At 33.3% G+C, this 22,454-nt stretch overlaps 3 protein-coding genes across 7 annotated transcripts; 1 reads left to right on the top strand and 2 right to left on the bottom strand.

The window, feature by feature from the left end:
• Positions 1–1,645: 1,645 nt before the first annotated feature.
• LOC116338412 (protein UXT) lies at positions 1,646–4,347 on the bottom strand. Of its 3 annotated transcripts, none has more exons than XM_031763630.1 (4): positions 4,166–4,347; positions 2,729–3,953; positions 2,552–2,658; positions 1,646–2,449 (listed from the first exon to the last, which is right to left on the bottom strand). In XM_031763630.1, the coding sequence occupies exon 4, from the start codon at positions 2,411–2,413 to the stop codon at positions 1,937–1,939; it is 477 nt and encodes a 158-aa protein (XP_031619490.1). In that variant the 5' UTR covers positions 2,414–2,449; positions 2,552–2,658; positions 2,729–3,953; positions 4,166–4,347; the 3' UTR covers positions 1,646–1,936. The 3 variants fall into 3 exon arrangements, with proteins under 3 accessions (XP_031619490.1, XP_031619489.1, XP_031619488.1); XM_031763629.1 differs by having other exon boundaries at positions 2,519–2,658; positions 4,166–4,346; XM_031763628.1 differs by lacking the exons at positions 1,646–2,449; positions 2,552–2,658 and having other exon boundaries at positions 3,371–3,953.
• A 2,714-nt stretch (positions 4,348–7,061) lies between these two features.
• On the top strand, positions 7,062–9,512 carry LOC116338617. Its single transcript, XM_031764005.1, has 3 exons — positions 7,062–7,546; positions 7,704–7,853; positions 8,711–9,512. The coding sequence occupies exons 1-3, from the start codon at positions 7,411–7,413 to the stop codon at positions 9,199–9,201; spliced, it is 777 nt and encodes a 258-aa protein (XP_031619865.1). The 5' UTR covers positions 7,062–7,410; the 3' UTR covers positions 9,202–9,512.
• Positions 9,513–9,861: 349 nt separating this feature from the next.
• LOC116338615 (protein sym1) lies at positions 9,862–22,158 on the bottom strand. 3 transcript variants are annotated; one of them, XM_031764002.1, is made up of 5 exons: positions 22,138–22,158; positions 10,983–11,237; positions 10,694–10,901; positions 10,502–10,564; positions 9,862–10,376 (listed from the first exon to the last, which is right to left on the bottom strand). In XM_031764002.1, the coding sequence occupies exons 2-5, from the start codon at positions 11,195–11,197 to the stop codon at positions 10,248–10,250; spliced, it is 615 nt and encodes a 204-aa protein (XP_031619862.1). In that variant the 5' UTR covers positions 11,198–11,237; positions 22,138–22,158; the 3' UTR covers positions 9,862–10,247. The 3 variants fall into 3 exon arrangements, with proteins under 3 accessions (XP_031619862.1, XP_031619864.1, XP_031619863.1); XM_031764004.1 differs by lacking the exon at positions 22,138–22,158 and adding an exon at positions 11,383–11,533; XM_031764003.1 differs by having other exon boundaries at positions 9,863–10,376; positions 11,046–11,237; positions 22,138–22,155.
• Positions 22,159–22,454: the final 296 nt, after the last annotated feature.

Genomic DNA, 22,454 nt, shown 5'->3' with positions numbered 1-22,454 from the left:
ACAACATTAACAGATGAAATTCAGTCTGAATAATGTAAATATGTCTAATTTTAACGATCGAATTTTTAGAATGTAACAATTGGACAATTGATTTATTATTGGATAGTTTGAAAATATTGTGTGAACAAGAATAACAATTGATGCGCTAAAACATAATGAAAATCAATGAGATTTCAAGTGTCTCTCTCAAGGGCATTGAGACTTTGTGATTTAGCTTGATCAATAGAATTAGGTATAAAAAAATATTTTCTTTTTATGCACAAACCATCAACATTCGTGTGGTGAATAAATACAGTCACTCAAAAAAAAAAAACATCAACAATTATTTAGACATCATTGATTTTCAGCAAATCACTTTTTATGAGTTCAACTAGTTTTTTTTTCGCTTCTAATGAAATGATTTCTTTCCAACACCAACTCATAAGAGCATAGTTTTCGAAAATACACATGCTAGTGATTTTTTTTAAATTAAAAATAATAAAAACAAAACATTTATCTACATCATGGGTACGCATTTGTTTGAAACGATTGATTCCTTACGATTTTCGTCTAAAAAGATTGAAAGCAATTAAAAAACGACGAAAATTGTATTTTGTTGTTGTAAAAAATGTTTTGATTTCATTAATTTTTGATTAAAAGTCACAATTTAAATTCAAAAGCTATGCAAAAGATACACAAAATTTGCGAAATATAAATTATTCACCACTTCCGTCACATCAATTGGTCCACACAATTAAGATAATGTAATAATTAATAGACATTACCGAACGAATCGCTTAATGGATTCACTAAACAGAAATCAACGAATTTATTAGCTCTTTATGTAAAAACAAACAAAGCAGATTAAGCCAGAAATTCTCCAAATCTCTAATAAAACAAAATTAATGTTTGTTTATTCCATAATAACAACAATAATAATAATATTTCATGCAACTTTGACGTCAATGTATTTAAATAAATAAAACATAACAATTACTGTGAAAAGTAGCTCTTTGAATTGTAATTAACTCAGTACCTTACATGTTTCAGAATAAATGATGCGATTTTTTTTGCTTTTTGTGAAGAATAAGAAAAATACATTTGGGCTCGTTTCATTTTCGGTCGTTGATTTATTTTTTTTTGCTTTTTTCGTGAGTGTGAGCATTTGTTTGAGGTGATTTCATTGGATTTTCAGTCATATCAAATCACTTTATGATCAGTGACTCCAGAAGTGATTATATTTACAAGATTCATCTCTACCGTCATAAAATAGCATGCTTTCGCCAAGATTTGATATTTTTTGTCTGTACATCTAAAAAAATTCAATCAGTTTATTTAATGTTGTGACGACGCAACTTCTTTCAATATTTTTTTCTTCAGTAAATCAGGGTTTTTCGGGTTTTTTTTCCATTGAATTATTATTCATTATTAAAAAAAATCGTCTCATTTGCGATAACATGTACCGCCGATGGATTAATAGATAATGTATAAATGGAAATTATATTAAATGTTGTCTACATCTGAACGTATGTTTTCAAATATAATTCGTCTGGCCGATTGATTCTGTATCATTTTCCTTCTTTTTAACCTTGAATTCATATCATTAAGATTGCATCGCACTTCCGGAGTCATTAAAATAGGAGAATAGTTTAAACAATGAACGAGATCCTTCTGATTTGTAATTCTGATTTTATTTAAATCTATTATATGCACGAAACCTCCATTAAAAAAGGTGTAAAGTGACAAAAAAAGACAAAACTGTCAATTGCCACAGAGCCATTCATGTAAAAATATGTTTATTTGACATTTTCTCTTAATTCTTAAATTTTTTTTAACCGTTTACATTAAATGTTTGGTTTTTTTTTTCAATTGTGTGTATGTTTCTTATAATCTTTTATCTCAAGCGTATCAATTGGCATAGAATGGTAAATCGGCTGGTTTTGTTCTGGTAAATTGTTCACGTTTCAGCCTTCAGTAGTTTTTCTTTTTCGCCGATGGTCAATAGAGCCAATTTAATGTGTGCCTTTGTTTCGATGGCTTTTTCTCGTATAACATTCGCTTCATTTTCCAGCGATTTCACTTTGAAATCACAAAATTTCACAGCTTCATCAATTGTAAATTCAACATGATAGTTGAGACCGACATTAACTAAAATTTTACTGGTGTCCGATACTTTGGCCGACATGAAAAAATTACCACCAATATTCATTTTTGTTTTAATTCCATCGGATAAATGCAGTAAAATACTTTCGCAAAGATTTTTCAATTGAACGTACTCCATAATTTCACCGTTCATTTTATTTATGTATGCTTCATATTCTCCTAATTCTTTGCGCAAAACATCTTCGATAAAATTCTCAATTTGTTCGGTTGATCTAGTTGAATATTCTCGTGTGATCTCACCACCAATTTGATACAATGAGTTAAATGACATGTTGAAACCGTAATTGATTTAAATTTGTTTTGAACCCTGTTTGAACGGAGTTTGAGAGGAATTTTAGTATAAATTGGAAAGAAAAGAATCAACATTATGGGATACCTGATATTAAAATGACTGAAATACGTTGGATACCTTATTTGCCGGGTATTTTGTTTTTGTTGTTGTTGTTTTCTATACTCTTCTCGATGGTTTTGAGTGTACACAAATATTGAACGGTTGGAGATATATTTTCAATTAACCTATACAATTGAATTGAAGCGTTTTTGATGTATCATTGAATGGTAAATAAAATCAAATTCTTTTACATACCAATGTGTGCTTTTATTTTGCGTATTATTTAATGGATACCATTATTTTTTGCGACTCTCTTTCGAGATGGTGAAATTTTGCTATGCAAATAACTACTATTCGTTGGATCGTTTTCGATAATTTCATAAAATAAAATTGGTGCGTGAAAAATCAAATTGAATTTGACGATAACAAACGAATAAACAAACGATACAGACAATATTGATGGCACTTTGAATGTTCGTCTGACAATTGTGTTTAAGGCGCACTAATACACATATTCTTGAGATGTAAGGTTATGTACACTTGTCAAAAATTGTTTATCGAATAACGTAAAGCAAAGGTAGTATTGAATTTTTTTTATTTTTTTCTTATAATTTCAAAATCGGATGCATTTTTTTAGTAAATTATTTACATTTTATTGACAGTGATATGAAACAGTGATATAAATAACAAAATGCTCAACAGAGGTCATAGTTAATTTTTTGAAAAGCTCCAACATAATTCATGTGATCGATTCAATCGCCAAAACGTCTGTCAATTGAAATGTTAGATGTCGTTGCCGGCAAGTTGCTGGCATTTGAAATGATTTGCAAAAAAGCAAATAAAGAAAGAATAAAATAGGGGAAGTGTTAAAAATGGAGAGGAACGAGACACTTTTAGTTCAAATGCATTATTACATGAAATTTGTTTTGATTTATTGATGCTCATTGAGGCGTGCATGCAAGTGTGTATGTGTGTGCATGTGCGAGGGTAAATCAGTTTGTAAATGGTGCACACATTCTTTTTTTTTTTTTGTTTGTTTGTATCGCCGTCGAGTGTGATATCAATTGTCATCCGATTGTAGATTAGGTTTATGGTTTGTTGCTGCGTTGTTTTCGTCAACATTGGCCGCGAGCGCATGATGTTGTAGCAATTTCAAGCCCTTTGGTAAAATTTTAATGGGATCTGATGATGAATCGGATGCGCCGCGATTTCTCTGAGCTTGTTCCTGTGCATTTTGCCGGTCAACAATAGTTGGTACAACGTCGCCGACAATTTTTTCCAAAATTTCGACAATTTTTTTGATATTTTCAATTTCACCGATTGCGGCACGTTGACTATTGCCACCGTCACTCACGGTATCCGGTTGCTGTTCATTGGTGGACTTCGTTAGTTCTGCTTTCATTTCATTCACCTCTTTGCTTATCTCATCTAAACTTTGTCGACGGTTTGTATTGGCATCGCTTTCGACCGGTATCGCATCCTGAAATTTGTTGAAATGGAATAAATTCGTTGTTTGAAACTCATTTACATTATTGGTTATTTGCATGTAATTTAAACGTTACACTCCCTAGTGGTATATATTTATTTCTTTTAAAATTTCGTGCTGTTCTCGCCTTTTTGATATCGTTTCTCGTTTGCCTTTCTCTATACAATGCACACACATATATAATATGCAAAAAGTAAATTTCTTACCCCGTTTGTGAACAGAATATATGGCGTCGCAACCAGATACGCGACAAACAATCTATGAAAGATACTCATGACGACCAATTGTGTTTTTGCCTGCTTCTTGAACCGTACTTTTATGCATTCTCCACAATCGTGTTATCAGATATGTATAGATAGAGAGTGCTAGTTTGCCATTGTGTGTGATGGCCCTGTTGTTTGCATTTATGTGAGTCTCTCTCTCTGTGTGTGTCTCTCTCCTTCACTACGTGTGCATGTAAAGGGGCATTCAAATGCGTAACTCATTTACCCATAATTTAAAGACAGAAATACTTAAATTCGAATTATATTTGCATTAACTTGAACAAAAACATAAAACGTACAACGGTTTCCGTCTCCCCGATTGTCTCTCTATAGCTCGGGTTTCAATTCTTGTGCTTAATTCTAAAAGAGATGAATTTGAAAAATTGTTGCATTTAACTCAATCGAAACCGGTTTCATATAATTCATTAATTTGAAAACGATTACAGTAATAGCAATTCCTGTCTATTACCCAGACGGAAGTTAATAGATGTCATTTTTTAAAAATTTAATTTGATTTGGTTTAGTATCATTCATCATATTATTATGCGATGTATTTTTCGTTGTACAATCAAACTGCATTAGCGTGTCAGAAGATTACTCTTTTTTTTTTTTCAAGGGGAAAATTTCAGAATCAAATTATAATTATGAATTAAACAAAAAAATGGCATACCTTTTGAATTTCTGTTCAATGAATAATACGTACAATACATAACGCATATGCCAAAATTACTTCTCCGTTCGAAACATGCGAAAATGCTATCATCGAAATTATCTTGCCAATGGTAATACGCTTTCGTTCGTAATGCGAACCATAAGCTAGTCACTTATGAAATTTGGTCCGATCGTTTCGGTGAAATCGAATGTAAAAGGTATCGTTTTATCAAATTGTGACATCAGTTCGGAACTTGATTGTGTTAAATATATATATTTTTCAATTATTTTTTATGGATATTGAAATTGGGTCAATGTGTCAAAAACTAATTGTTGATGTATATATTTTTGTACAGCATTTGTGTGTGTGTGTGTGTTCATTACATCTCTGGACTCAAGAGTTTTTTCTCAGGAAAACAGTGTGTGTGCGGTATTCGGTTTTCTACGTTTCCAAATGATAAAATGATGGACAAATGGGATGAGTTTAATTCAGTAAATTTAATATCAAACAGCACGCAATGCTACGTCGTTAACGATTAATTTCGGATCCGCACATTGACTAGAGGTAATTACAAAGGATATGTTTTTATTTTAATAAAACACCGAAAAAGGGAGACACTGAAACTAACAAAAAAGTGTGTGTGTGATAGAGGGAGAGAGAGAGCGAGCGAGAGAGAAACGTACACACATAAATAGTATAAACAAAACATACGCATTCTTTGGTAAATCCGATGCGAGTGCGTCGCTTACAGCAGATTGTATGGTATGGGATGGCAATGGCCAAAAGCATAAATATGTCTGGTGTACGTTTGTGTGTTCAGTGTTCACAAAACGAATTATCCGCTTAATGCAGTAGCTACGGGTTCAAACAGTTCACATGAAATCATAATACGGTTTTATATCGACATTTTACGTGCACATGTTGGCTCGTTCATCGTATTCGATGTGGTCGTCGTCATTGTCGCTGTTGCTGTTCTGTTATCAACATCAACACATTATACACAGCCGTTTATGTCGCGAACGGCTCTTTGGTTAAAATTATGAAAAGGCAATTCGACGAAAAACAGAAACACCAAATCGATATAGGACAAAACGTCACGCATTATAATTCTGTTTCTCTCAGTGGCCTTTGAAAAACTCTTCAAATGCACACAAACACATATTACTCATGAACATACAGCACACAGCACACAATCGCACATCCAATGATAGCAAGAACGAGCATTGTGAAATTTTATTTGCACTCGCACTCGCATTTGCCAATCGCTCTCGCTCTCTGTCTGCTCAACTCGCTTAAAATGTATTTTTATGGCATACAATTTACTGCGAACAACAGTGAAGGCTATGCATGCTATGTGATAGAGAAAGAGCATGAGTTACTCATGATGAGTATTGTATATGGATTGTTATTTGTACGTTCGATGTGTGTGCACTATGCAGTCACAGAAAAATGCAAAACAAGCCGAAAGCGAAAATAATAATCTTCACATTTTATGCTTGCTTCTTCGTTCTTATTTTTTTTTTTTGTTCGTTCGTTTTGTTTTGTTTTTTCCGTTCCTTTTTATACACACATATTTTTTTCTGTGTTCTGTTCATTTTGTTTTGGTTTTAAATTCGCTTCACATTAGACACTCGAATGCGAGCTGAGCTGATGCTGTTTTTGCTGGTTGTATAGTGTGTACGTATTGTTGTTGTTGTTCGTTTTGTTGGTGTTGCTGTATGCTGCCGGTCGTCGTTTACCATTTCTTCTCTTTCCTTTGCCATTCTCATTTTAGAGGTAGAAAGAAGAAAATGCCGATACGACATCACACTGCAAAGCAGACATTTTAAAGCTGCTAGTGTGCCGCTTTGGCAGAATGTAGCTGCTAGCTAGTGCGACCGATGTCGACGCTGCCGATGCCAATGCAAATGGCATGTGTGTATGGGTGAAGAGAAGCGGGCGATTTTACAATGTTAAACGCTATTGGTATTCTCGCCAGAGCAAAATGTAGGAGCAAAAAAGGAGCAGAATGTGAAAAAAAAAGAAAGAAAAAAAAAGAGAGAGAGACACAGAACACAGAGAAGAAGAAAAAATAATGCACAAAATACCAGCTACAATTTCGTGTGCCTGTGCCGCATTCACAGCTATATTCGCTCCGACTGCTCTGATCACCAGAGAGAACCATTTAGAATACACCAAAACGATTCTCAGTTTAGTATAGCGAGAATCGCTTGCACATGCAAACGCTTTTTTGCAAAATATCGTACATTTTCCCGTTCCTCAGTGGTTCTATTTCGTATTACATTCAACTTATTTCTTTAAACACACTTTAAAATTCGTTTTTCAGTTCAGTTGTTTGTTTTGAAATTCCTATGTCTGCAGTCATTTTGGTCTAAATTGAATTTTTGTCACCTAGCTTCGCATACATACATTTTATACACTTGACGAAACTATACACACAATCTGTGATTGGCGTTGGCATAGAGTGTGAGACTGATACAGACAGACAGACCGACAGACAAAGACAGAGATAGACAGAGAAAACGGGCCGATCAGGATGTCAGGCATCGACACGGAGAAATTCATCGAAGACATTTATAACAAGCCAATTATATGGAATCGAAACTGTGGTTCCAACAAATCGCTTACCGAATCGACGTGGGAAAGCCTATCGAAGAAATTTGGCGCATCGAGTAAGATCGAATTATCCATTTTTCGTTTGAATATATTATTTTGTTTTATTATTATTGTTTGTTGTGTTTTTGCTCATTGGTCATTGTGACTACAATACTAATTACTTATGTTTGATTTTACGCTTTTTTTTCTCGTCATTTTGTTCAATTCGATTAGTACCAACTTTGAAAGCGAAGTGGAAGGGTTTGAGAGACATGTTTCGAGTTGAAATTAAGCGCATTCCGCGCAACGAAGCCGGTGAACAGCAAATGCAACCACATGAATTTGAATCAAAATGGACACATTATCGATCTCTCCTGTTCTTAGGTAAGAAATACTCTCTGTATTATTGACATTTTGGTTTTTTCTCGTTATTGATTTCACATAAAAATTTTTTATCAAAACATTTAAAATCTCATCGTTATGAACTTGAATCAAATCACTTCCGTTTCTCATTTTACAATTTGGGGTATATTTTTATTTTGCTCTCTTGTTGTGCTCACTCGTACAAAATGTTTTACCATTCAAAAGATGTAATGTGTTTTCAGTTTGAACGACTAATGCGCTTGTGTGATTCGCTTCGGCACCGATTTAATCACATTTGTGTATGGTATGTGTGTTCATAAAAGAAGACGAGAGAACGTGAGAGGGAGAGAGGTAGAAAGAGAGTGAGGCAGAGTAAAGCAAAGCAAGCGTAAAGCCATGTGCCATGGTTTAAATGCAATGTGTTGAAGAACATACACAACACACTGTTCAAAAACCGATATAGACGATGCATACGCGTTCACATATACACAAAGAAGAGGAGTAGAAACGAGCCACAGACCAACAGAATACATTAAATAGCAAAATAATGAAGAGCCGTTCAGTGCAAGAGACGATCGACCACTTCTTCTTCTTCGTCTTTCTCTTCTCTGTCTCAATCGGTGTCTATGCATGTGAGCGTTTGTTCATACTACATACATCGTACGTTTGCATTGGTAGACTTATCACAGGAAATAACAAGCGACAGCTTATTTTCTCATATGTGCACAGAGTACAAGAGCACCACCCCTTCGTATCCTAATTGAAATTGATTTACTGTGTTTTATTAGTTCAAACGACGTGAAATATGAATTGATAATAAACATTTCTTAATTTGCTTATCCATTTAAAAAATGTTTTGTTTGTTATGCCTATTTTAGCCGATCATATGCGTTCACGAAATTCAAAATCATTGGATGGCTCACAAAAACTCGATGTATACGATTCATATTCATATGTTGCAGCTGATTATAATGTAATTGAACGTGGCGGTACAGATGTGCAAGCGGTGAACTCCATCAAACAGGAAGCAACATTTGATGTTACCAAAAAATCACAACAACAACACCAACAAAAGCGAAAAAATACCGAATCACCAATACCAGAAGAGAATGTTGTTGCCAATTTACTGCAATCGCCAGAGGCGCAACAAAATTCCAAAAAGCGAATTCTCAATTCAACGCCAATGGATTTGTTGACAGTGGGTGACGCATCAGAAATAGGTGACCGAATTATGAACGATGATTATCATTTTTTGTTAAGTTTACAGCCATTTATGTCTGAACTGCCTCCAATCCAAAAATTACGCTTAAGAATGAAAATACAAAAATTAGTTTTCGAAGAATTGTATGCCAATGAAAATCTTTTATAATATTTAGCATTTAGTAGCATCGATTGGTGTATGTGGAAAGAAACTTGCGAATTGTATAAGCAAAAGATAGACAATTTAATATACGAAACAAAGACAAACGATAGCAGGTGAAACACCAACACCAAATCGAAGTACGGCTACACATTTACAACTGTTTCTGTCTGTAGATAGACATTTTTTTTTTCTGTAAAAAAAGTATTCTCATCGTTTTGCCTTTGTTTTAATTATACATAAACGACACATACAAAAAAAAACATACTCAAACAAAAAATCGCATCGTTTCACATAATAATGATTCCCAAAAAAAAAAATGAACGAGAAAATGAGAATAATATTACAAACGAGTGAATCGAAAAAAGATATATTATGAGTCGCTAGTGGTTATCCGATTAGATAGATATTGTAAGCATTTTTCGATGAATCATTAACTTAATGTGGCATTAGTCGCTTTAGCTGCAGGGACAGGTAATCAAATAATAATAATAATTGAAAATAGTTTTTATTTAATGAGTTTCTCATCGTTGCGGCAAATGAAACAAAACAAAAAAAATCTCGTTTTTTTTTTATAAATAAAATTTGAAATGAAAGAAAATCATTTATTATTATAATTTCAAAGTAATCGACATCCAAGAGATATGCAAAAGAAAATAGTTTATAATAAATAAAACTGAATTTTTTATGAACCTGAAATAAATAATGTTTTTGATATTTTCGTTATAAATACAATTAACGTTATCAATAGAACAAGAAAAACAAAAAACGCACACACAATGACAATAAAAGATTGAATTCACAAAGAGTCGAACGGAATTCATTTCCGCTTCATCAAAAATTGCCTGTAATTTTATGATATCGACAATGAATAATGAAATGGTCGGTGTCGTTCTCGTTGTCATTGTCATCATCATCGTGTTTGTCGTTGTTGGCATATACAACTTTAATTATTCTCTGCTAATTAATTTCTAATTGTGGCCACCGAGCGTCGTCGTCCCATTCTCATACTATCATCGAACATTTATTGAACGGCTATTGTCCACCACTAATTCTCATTCGTTCTTTTGTTGTTTCAGTTTTGTTTTCAGATGCTTTTCATATGCTAAAAAGGCACTCCATATCATACTAAAAAAACTCGTACAAACCACTTGATTTTTCAGAGGAACGAATGTAAAATTTATCTAAAAGAAATCGAAAATGTAATAAAGAAAAAGAAACCAAAAAGAAAGAGAATACATATATGTTTTATTATAGTTAGAGACGAGTCTACGTGATCTGTATTCGAGCCAACAATATGTATATATACCGTTTGCACTGTCGGCCAATATATTGCTCCGACTTTGTATGTATCTATGAATTTATTGCGAACCTGTAAAACAGAAGTTTGCTTGGATAAATGAACTGAATCAAATTAACAAATAAAAAAAAAATATGTATAGCAATATCACAAAAAGATGAAGAAAAGAACTAAATTCGTATGAATTGTATGGTGACTCACTTCGTCTTTGGCTTCGTCAATTGTTTTTTGTTCCAGTATAGACATCACAAACAGAAACGTACATATTAAAGTTGGATCCACTGTAAACTGTTCGGTAATTGCCTTTGACAGCGAATATCGAAAGCCCGACCGTGGCCAAATTACATTTGCTGTTCGTACCCATACATACATTGTTGGACCCATTATGAGCGTTCCATATAGACTAAATCTGTGCCCCACGAATAATAAAAAAAAAAATCATTGTATTAATAGAGCCGAAATTATTATAGTCTTGAAATTTCATAGTTACGTGAATATTGGATGGGAAATGTGAAGAAAAAAAAATAGAATGTAATGCACATTCAAATCGCACCTTAAACACTTTTTCCAATCGTATGTTTGCCAGTTTCGTTTCTCCACCAATGTCTGTTCCATCAAACTGCCAACTGGCCATAGTACTGCATATGAGAGCATTCCACGAAGGATTTTGTACTCGTTGAAAACGTGAGTGACTTTCTTGAACATGACTTCGAAAATAACAGCGCCAGATTTTTTAATGTGCACACTGAAAACAGACGTTTAATGCATTCAAGGACAATATTCACATGCACAGTTTATGATAATCATTATGTTGTGTGAATTGAATCGATGTCGACTTCAATATCTACAAAATGCCATTTGCAAACATGATACCAATTAAAAAAACTTACCCCCCAACAAAAAAGTCGGAAACACTTTTAACTTTATAATTACAATGTGATGAAAACAAATCCAGGCGATTGAATTCGCGAGAAAGAAAAAAAAGGGAACAATTATCACAGACGTTGCATATTTTGTTGATGCAATTAAATTGAGCGAAGATTCGAATTCAACTGAAATAAAATGTTGAAATTGCATTTGAATTGTTATTGAAGTAAAAATAAATATGAACATAGTGTACATTGATCAGCTGATCAGAGGATGACGCAAAACATTTTTTGTGTGTGTTTCTTCTTGCGAAACCTTTTTTTAAAGACAGATAGATCAATAGAATGAGTATGCACACACGAAACATATTGGCGTTTGTGAAACAGCGTCATCACCTTCGATGTGTATTCATATCATTTCGATTGCTCTAAACATTAATTCGTGCACCATTCGGATCGTGTATTTGCAAAGCGTGCATATGTTGTATGTATATGATGCCGCTCGCTCATCGTATTTTCATCATTGTGTGAAACGAGTACTGCAGATGAAGAGCAAAAAAAGAAACGTTGCGCGCAAACACGCAGATTTTATAAGTACGTCTAATTTGGGAAATTAGATATGCAAACAATTCGTGTTGAGCCGAATTAAGCGAGTAGTCGAGCCGAAGTAAAAGATACGTCGACGATTGTGTATTTCCGGAAGCACATAGATATCGGTCGAATGACATGCACATATGGGCCCAATGATATGTGCACTCATTCGCTCGATCTTTCACGTACTCATTCAGCTTTTTTTATTTTCTCTCACACACACACACATACACAAGTACACAAAAGAGTGAATCTCTTGTTCTCTGTCTATTGCATGCTCTCGTTATTTGTCTGCAGGGACTTTTACTACCAAAATTCGAATACAATGATTCAATTTGATTGAATCGTGCCCAGAATCTTTTCATCTAGTTTTATTTAATTAATGTGACTTATTTGAACATACAATACATCTATTTATTCAATGGATGTGTGTGTTACATTCACTAAATGTGAATATATGATGTTGTTCTTTTTATTCACGCCAATTCGAATGTCAATATCGTACGAAGTTACGGTTTCAAATTTTTATTCAAGCGTCGCTTTTTGTTGGTGCATGGTGTAAGAAAAAAAAATTGTATCGTATGTATCGAATATTAACGTCACGGACAAAACTATTTATTTCGATGAACCTAATTGGTTTTATGCCGTTTCCCCTTCAATCTTAACGCACTGTGTGTATCGATTTAAATGTGCTGGTTGATTCAATTGTTTTCTGCTCTCTATTCAGCATTAATTCCGAATTCATTTCATGTCATTTTTGTTTAGCTCAAAATTTATTTTCTATTTCGTGTGGCTACAAAATGGTTTTTCATTGAAATTTCGATACAATATTATCGACGTACAAAAAAAAGGCATATAAGTAAAACGCTCGAAAAAAAAAATTTGCGTCATTTTATACGGAAAAGTCATATGAACCGATGTCATTTTGAAAGTGGAAAAAGCGAGAAATGTTTCTGTTTAGATTGTTGTTGATGCTGCTATTTTTCTGTATCATATACTTTACTTCATTTTCATCGAGAGAAAAAAAAAAAACTGCTCACTCGAAACATTTTTCGTCTGAACTCTCTATTCAAAGCGATAGACAATGCAAAACGAGTGACAATAAACAAACTGAAAATGAGAAAGATTGTGCAAAATTCGTTGTTCTATCAATTTTTTTCTTCTACTTCTTCTAAAGTTCTTCTTTTTCGTTGTCATCGTTGTATATACAACGATAAACATAATATATATTCCTTTTCTTTCTTTCAACTCATACTGAAACAAAGAGAATCGTGTTGCAATGAGCTGCTTCCTGGATTAGAGCATTGAGAAGAAGTTACTTGCTTTTATGATTGTTTTTGTTTCGCATCATTTCAGTTTTATGTGTGTAATACTACCACTATGTGTGTATGTCTTTTTCAGCGAATATGCCCCATTCCCAAGTGTGTCGAATCGACGCTGTCAATGTGATAATTAATATTTTTATGAAAAAAGGTCGAAAATGCAAACAGAATGAACACTAAACTCAAACAATGAACGAATAAAGTTCGAGAGAAAAAAATAACAAATTTTTTTCCTTCAACCCAGCAAGCAGTTTGATTGTATGCTGTGTGGCTGAAGATATTGTTGTTGTTGTTGTTGCTGCTGTTGCCTGTGTGTGTGTTTTTTTTTTTGTTTGTTTCACCATATCTTTTTGTATTGTTATCCTTCAGTGCAGTGTTCAGCTTATATTGCATTCATGGAACAGGACTTTTAGAATTGGTTTATAAGCATATACAACGAAAATTGAGAAAGAATCAAAGCGCTCAGCAAAATAAACTTCAATTCTTCAATGTCTTTTTAGGCAGTTCACTCGTTGTAAACTCAATCGCTTAAACCTGTATAATTCTGAGAAGCTGTAAATATTCTATACAATGTGAAACAGGAATTTTCTCTTATTATTGTTCATACTTGTGCATGTAACAGCTGTTTTTTGGGTGCTACCTTCGTCGTTGCTACGTATGAAAAAAAAATACTGTGTCTGTGTGTCCGTTCAATTTCTTTTTGACTGAACAATGTCACTGTCTATCGCCCTAGCGCTTTATAAGGTCATGAGCCACAGTTTTTTTCTCTCTCTCTCTCCTCTTTTCTCTCTTTTACTTTGCTTCATCTAATATAAACAAGTAAAGAGCATTTTTCATCCATATTCATTTTCACAATGAGGAGAAAAACTTGTTCGAGAATAACATTCAAGAACTTACTTCACAGAAAATGCATGAAATTGGAGCGAATTGTTTGTTTTATTTGTTTGGTGTTTTTGCTTCACTTTATTGTGGAAATCAAGTTCTTGTTAGAGTTCCGGACTCGATCGTTCTATTTGCTCATCTTTCGCTGTTATAACTCAACCAATCTGGCGAGGGTATTACTGAATTTAATCAGTTTTTTTAGGCAATCAACTTGCTGCCGGAGAATAAAAAGAACTAAAACCTTTTCAAATGATATAATTTACCGATTTGGTGCAAATAAAATACGAGAACTTTAATAAATATTGAAAGAGAGACGAAGAAGAAGAAAACAGAATTGAATAAAAGTACAAACGATTGAAACGAATGACAACGAACGTTGGTTTACCTGTTTTCATTCTATAGAATTTAAAATTATTTATAAATAATATCTATTAGCACAATATCTTGACAACGTGCGCAAACGGAACACGTTTCTTTTTGAAATCGTAAACATCAATTGATGTAACTGGTTAGTTATGCGATTTCCATATATCTACAACTCTTATTCAAGCCATAGAATATTGTTTCAATTTTTTTTTTGCTTAATTACTTTTTGTTTTGCACCATTCAAATCTTTCCCTGAATATATTCTTCTGTTTCATTGAGAGAATGTCATTGTTTTCAAAAGGTGCGACTTTTTGTTTTGTTTGACCGTTTTTGTTACTTTTTCATAGAAAAAGTATAAAATTGATCAAATAAATAACAGTGTTTCTGTCATTATAAAATACAATTGTGGGCATTGAAGAAGAAAAAATACATGAAAAGAGAAAATGCATCATGAGTTAAAGAAATTTGGTTGAAATAAAATTGATATTTCGTAGTGTTTTCATTTGATTACACAAAAAATGAGAAATGAAAAAATAGGTTTTCACTAGTAATATTGTATAGAGCTAACCAAGTTTTGGTGTTAACGATGACATCGACGGGCAATTGAAACAATCGTATTGACGCACGTACGAATGACCAAAAAGGTCATTTGATTAGGACTATTTGAATAGTTGAATGCATTTTCGATTGTAATAACAATGCTGAATATTGTTTGTTATGTGGACGAAATTGCATTTCATTAGTTGTCATTTCGGCAAGAGATCCAAAAGGTGCTAATTTTTTTCTCAACACAACAAATCGAAAGATCTTTCCGAAACATTTATGTGAAAATGCATTTCACAATGGGCCTAATACTCTGGGCTCTGTTTGCATAGAAAGTGTACCTTATATGCGCTTTTATTCGAGACCTGCAGCAATCATACAGATTGTGTACATCATTGAATAGCGAAAGTAGAGCTGTTGTTGAGAAGAGAAAAAAAGACACATACATACACACATCAAGCGATATAAACGATTCTCTCATCACCCAACATAAGCGTCATTATTGGAATATTGTTATCGTCCAATCCATTTAGGTTTGAAATTTGATTTTGGTCTTTTGTTTATGGTTTTATTATGATATTTTATTGTATTGAATCGACATTCCAGTCGTTCGACAGCACACATTTTGATGGTACAAAAGCCGATTACGATTTGCATTTTAACAGTCTGAACATATTTCGAATGAATTAACTACTAAATTGAAGACGACACAATGTAGACAGATGTGAGCGAAACATGTACATTATGTGCACGATTTTCTTGCTGTATGCCATTGATGATGACGACGATAATGATGATGACAGTATGTAACAAAAAATGTTACCCAAAAAAAAAAGAATAATTTTTTTTTTTAACGAGTAACACACTTTTGCAAAAACGCATATTTGTCGCTGAAAATTGTGCGCACTATTTGATCGTTTTTGTTCATTTTGTTTTGGTAAAATGTTTCGTATTAAGTTCATTCAGTTCTGGTATTTTCGAAAGTTTCTAATGAGCAAAATATGCAGATTAAAATAAATAAATTCAAATTGTTTAATTTTAATTATTATTCGATATGCCGAATATGTAGGCACACTACATGTGGAATACACAATAGTGATATGGCCATTGCCACCACCTTTACTAAATGTTGTTGTGCTTGTTTGTAGAGTTCAGGGCCAGGCCAGATCAAAAAACGGTGGCTTTTTTGAAGAAGAATTAAAAAAAATAATAATAATAATATAATACACCGTTCAATATCCGCCTGTTTATCAGTTCCCTCAATTCGTCCGTATTTGTGCTTAACGAAAAGCAAATAATCTTGAATGATTGAAAAAGTTGAATTGTCTGCACTAAGAAACTATTTATTTAGTTTGAGCCAACCAACGAATCGACAACGGCAACAACGACCATCACAATTTTATGAATGTTTGCTGTAAATACTCAATTTTTTTCTTCTGTCGATCTTGATTGTATTATATGGTGTGTGTGTGTGTGTGTGGTTTTTTTCTTCTTCTTCAACTAAATTTAGTTTCCATTTGTAGCTGTTGTTATGTTCAATTTCAGTTCTGTTTCGATGTTAATGCAGGAAATCGATTTGAGACCAACTCGAAAATACGAAATGAAAATGTAAAGCCGTTAATGATCTAACCACTGACATTTGATTTGACTAGTGATACGGAACGCTTGAAAATGGAACGGCAATTGTGTACAAATTACGAATTTGAGCGAATGCGGTCTTGGAATCGATATGGTGTTTAAAGCATGAGCAGAGAATGCAATGTGCCAGAAACAAAATGGCTAAGTTTTACGTTTCACTGGATTTCATTTCCACGTGTATTGATTTTTTTTTTAAAGATTCCCTTCAATTCGAAAAGACCTTACAGTGGAAGCAGCTTAATATCGACACACAGCAAATATATAGAAAAAGCTTAAGCCATATGCATATTGTACGTTTGAAGACAAAGAGAGATGAAACATATTTCTAAGTGCACACGAACGCATTCTTTACAGACTGGCGACTGAGAGACACTGCGCAAAAAAAACATATGCACACACACACACACACATTGCAATAACATTTTAAAGTGAACGGGGTAAATGATGGAACGAGAGAGATAGAGAGAGAATTACGTATGGAATTAAAGCAAATGTAAACGTGTATACATAATTCAAATCCCTTGAAACTGTGACACACTGGTATTTAATCAGTCTAGCTATTGAATTTTAGATACTCTTATTACTTTCCGGTTTCGAGCAGTGTAAAATGTCAAACAATACCGAATCTCAATCTCCGATTGGTACAAATAGAACAAATAAAGGGATTTAATCCTGACACATCAAACACAGCCACATTATAATCGCCAACATTAAATTTTATGTTTGATGCTGTGACGAAATTGATAGATCTTGAATCAGATTTGTTGTTTCTCAACACTAATATAACGACCAGAAAAAGTAGAAAGAGAGAGAAATGAGAAAAAAAATAGCAATGAAAATGCATATCAGTCTCGATTTTGATATGGTACAAAATTTCAACCGGTTACTGAATGAATTAGAGGCAACGGTTCTTATATCACATTCGATGTTTGGCATCATATCTATGTCAAAAATATCACCATGAAATCAATCGAAATAATTATGTAAAATGAGTCGATTCGACATGACTGAAATCAAATAGTGCGAACAACAGCAAAAAAAAAAAATCAATAAAAAAAATTGGCCAAATAGTGCGCTTTTGTGCAACACGTTCGGTTCAGTAAAATCACAATGACGGGAAAAAAGGTTCAATTGTATAAAATTTATTGTCAAATCGAATAAAACAATAAAGTCATTTACGCCAGCATAAAAATAGGCAACAATATGATGTCAAATTTTGGCACAAGGTAATTTAGCATTAGCAACGAACCGACCATATACGTACAAAGCATATGAAATAAATTGCATTGTGCGCAGTAATGAAAACAAAAACCAATCCAAATGAATATCGAACGAAAGAGAGAAAAAATAACAAAAAAAAAAACACATTCGCAATATATATTATATATATGTGTATGTGTGTTTTTTTTCCTCTTCTCTGTATCTGCAAACTTTTGTGCGTACTATACAACAATAGCATATAAACGTTTAAATGGAAACAATAATCCATAAAAAATTGCAATAAAAAAATATTGCGCGTACAGTATGATACAGCCGGATTGGTGATAGAAAAGACTGTGTGCAGCTCAGACTCTGAGAGTGAGCGAGAACGAACAAAAGTAAATATCATGAGAATGACAAAAACCGACATCGAGTGAAAAATGTGTACTTTATGGACTTTTGCTCTTATCTCTTTTGAGCTTATGATAATATGTATGAATTTTTACTTTTATTTGTTTCATTCAACTTTTTTTTCGCTTCAGTTATGTTCGATTCTGTTTTTTTTCTTTGTGTGCGGAAAAAAGTAGCTCTCTGTTCTAAATCTTTGATGAACGTACACGAACACATCTATACACCCCAAGACCAACCGCACCATATGCGACAATGTAATTCACATTTCTTAATTCTTGAATTTGGTACAATTCATTTCATTTCTTTTCTGCAGCAATTCTTTTTTTTTTGTTGTTGTTCAAATACGTTTCTGGTTTTGTATATGCGTCGTCGCCTCTACTTTGCCTATTATTTTACAATGAGTTTTTATGCAACTGTTCAATGCTTTGGCTTTGGAATGGGATATTGCATTTTATAGTAATAATAAATTCACGAGTAAATCATATTTATCATGAATACTGGGCGAATGAGTGAACGAGAGATTATACTAGATGAGTGTGTACTGTACAATGTTTGCAATTTCAATACGTATGAATGGAATAGATTGGGGGCACCATGCAGTTTACGTTATAAATTCTTTTCATTCATGTCTGCGCATCATAATGACGACCGAATCAAAAGATGTGCGTTGCATTCGAGAGAAAATGCACAAAGTGCGAGTGAACTAGCAAACAAATATACAAATGCAACAAACTATAGCCAAACGAAATGAACGAGAAATGAATGAGAAAGATTTAGTATGTGGTTCGGTCTCACCAGAGAGAATGTCAAATTATATCGACCATGCATCAACAATGCTAGTTACAAAAGTTAGTTACATTGTGTTAAAATATATTTTAATTCGATTTTTGCACCCGACATGCATACACGATGTATGCACATAATCACAGCCATCCATATACACACAATAGAATCATATGTCATTTGTGAGCATGAGAAAACAATGCCTAATCATTTACTGCAAATGTTAACATTAACGTTTGCTTTCGTGCATCACATTATATGCATTATATATGTATATGTGGAATTTACGATTCGAAATGAGTTTGGAAATACATTTATTAAAAGCCGATTCAAATGTATGCGACTGATTTCGGAAATTCAGACAATTTAAAGACAAACCAAACCATATTATTATAAATATATATCAGAGAGTGCCGAAGCCGGCACATTCCATTCTCGTTTGAGAGAATTTTCGATATGAAATGTTGTCATTTCAATTAAAATACTTCGGAAGAATCTATACATATATACATGAAACTTTTCCAAAACAATTGCCAGTTAGTTTTGTGTCCGTCTTTCTCAAATTGCCATTCTTTTCACACAGAATGAGAAAAAAAAAAAACAGCGATAATTACGTCGGTCGCTTAATTGAATTGTTTCACGTTCCATTCAATCTCTGTATGGATGTGTATGTGTGTGAGTGTATGCGCGCGCGCGCTTGTTCGCTCAATGTTGATATGACAATGTAAATATTCAATTTTCAAACGGAAACAATATGCACATTGATTAATTCAATCTGCAAATTACAGACATAACATTGTAGTTTTATGCCAGAGTTTCTTCAATGAAATCATATACACATATTATACAATGTACGCAATGCGCCAAAAATGTGATGATTTTAAAATTTTGTGATAGCCACACGGTGCCACAAAATGCGTTTAATCAACAAATCATTTACATGATGAATTTAACGGGCACAAATCTTCACGTCGATTTTTTTCCGCTCTTACTTTTCTTAATTGTGTATGATTTTGTGTGTATGGCACAAATTATCAACCACAATATTATGTGGATTTGTAAGTGATAAAAATTTCCAACCAAATCGGTCATTGATTCTGTTATGCGAATTTCAATGTTGAATGCGTGGTTTCGGTTTTTATTTATATATCCTTTTTTTGTGTGCGGTTTTTTCCTCACTCGACTCATTCCAATCGTATCCAAACCCCAAACGAAATCATGTTTTGCGATAACAATTCCTTGCAAGTGTTGTTTGCATTTCATTCAATGAGGACTGAGAGCAATACAGAGAGAGTGAAAAACCAAATGAAATATTACAATGTTTTCGGTCTGTTTAATTTTATGGATGAATTTCTATTTTCGATTGTTTAGTTTATCACATTTTAAGTTTTTTTTTTATGGTACACGCCAAATTTTTTACATTTTCGATGTTAGTGTTTGAATGTTCAGCAACTGGAATCCATTTTCTCGGCTCATAGTTTGAGTTATGATAACAAAACGAAATGTTTTCTTTTCCGTTCGGTTGTCTTCACTTCTTTTCTATGAAAAATAAATTATAAGAATAATAAAAAAAACAGAGCGGCATATTGTAACAGAAGCAAAGTCATCGACCACGCCATAGAAGGAAAAGAAATGGGAAAAAACGCACACACAACAAAATTCACGATGGATAAAAGGATTGGAATTGATTGGACATCAAAAGTTATATGGTATTTGAATAGTACACGAAAAAATATTGTTTGTACACAGAATTTTATAAAATTCACATACGTATAGATATATATATTATATATATATATATTAATTTTGAATTCGAATCGCATCGGTGCTGTGTGGCTTCTAGAATGTTAATATGTATTTAGCTCGACGATTTTTTTTGTTGTCGCTTGAGTTCTTTTGATATCTTGTTCATTTTATTTTCGTTCTCTTTCTTTCTCTAGTGCAAGCTCCGTTTAGATCCCTTTTCACTCGTGGTGTGCGTGTTTCTTTTCGCTCTTTTTTTTCCATAAAATTCAACAAAAAAAAAAAACTTATTTTATGCTTAACGAATGAACATTTGCCTCGATTGAATTCAAATCACAAAAGAAGAAGGGTTGTTATTGCTATTCATATTATTGATACTATTGAACGAACAATTTTATGTTGTACACTTCAGTATGAATACGAAATCGAGGAATAGTTAATGAATTGTGCATTGAAAGCAAACCAGACACAATGCGTGTAAATGTGAGTGTGTATCTATGTTTGTGCGGCGCATACAAAGTTCATATCATTCTGGCCTGCAACTGCGACGGGAGTAATTTATTAAGCGTACCCATTTTATTTGATTTTGACGACGATACGGGAGGTAGAAATGTGTGATGAGAAAACGAAATATTAAAACTTAATTTTTTGAATATTTGTAGAGAAAACGAAGCTGCGTTGATGATGCAGCAGCAGCCGCCAGGAGTTTTGAGTGGTATTACTTGAGAAATTCAGGGACTATAGAAAATGAAAATTGCTGGCTTCATTTAATGAGAAGTAGGAAAGAGAGTGAGAGAGAGAGAGCAGGAAGAGAACGAAGCAAAACCAAAAGAAAATACAACGGTTGAATAAGTGTGAAAACAATATACATGCATATATAAGATAATTGACGGCTAAGAGCGGAAAACACATAAAACGAGAGAAATGCTAAGTTCTTAATGACGCCTGGCGAGCATTGCTTTTCGACAACCATCTCGTTGCTCTTTTGATATTTTTTTTGGCTGCAATATCCATACACTTTTTTTCTTCTTCTTGTCAGTCGATGCGTTTTTTCTTCTCTATCGTTTCATCGATAAATGATTACTATCGAATGAATACATATACCCACAATCTACTTGAAATTCGATTAATTTCTGTAGCCAACAGCACCACTGAGGACCAAAAATTGAAGCCGTATATGCGTGCGAGCAAGCGAACAAGCGCAAACAAATAACCGAAATGGAGGAGTATCGAGACAAACATTCCGAAGAATTACTATATATTACGTTAACGAAGAAAGCAAACATTACCGATTACTTACTTTTCGGGGCGAGAGAATACTCTTTTTTTATCTACTTGAAATGTTCTGAAAAAAAATAATAACTATTAACAAGATAAAAAGCAATATAGCAACATCATCTCGTTTTCAACGCAACAAGACGACAGACCAGAGAGAGAGAGAAAGAGATAGAAAATGTAATACGAAATAGAAAATAGCAGTAACATCTCTGTATGCTCCGAGGCCTGGAAGCGGAGAAAAGAGATGAATACAAAATAAACAATAGACATACAAAAAAAATCTAAATGCTCTTTAAAAACCAAAACTAAATAAAAAATAAAAAAAGCTGCTTGCATTTT

The sequence above is a fragment of the Contarinia nasturtii genome, unplaced genomic scaffold, assembly GCF_009176525.2.
Source record: "Contarinia nasturtii isolate CC-2019 unplaced genomic scaffold, AAFC_CNas_1.1 Cnas_scaffold_414, whole genome shotgun sequence".
Taxonomy (NCBI): domain Eukaryota; kingdom Metazoa; phylum Arthropoda; class Insecta; order Diptera; family Cecidomyiidae; genus Contarinia; species Contarinia nasturtii.
The sequence above is the reverse complement of the archived record's forward strand: the minus strand, read 5'-3'. Positions and strand labels throughout refer to the sequence as shown.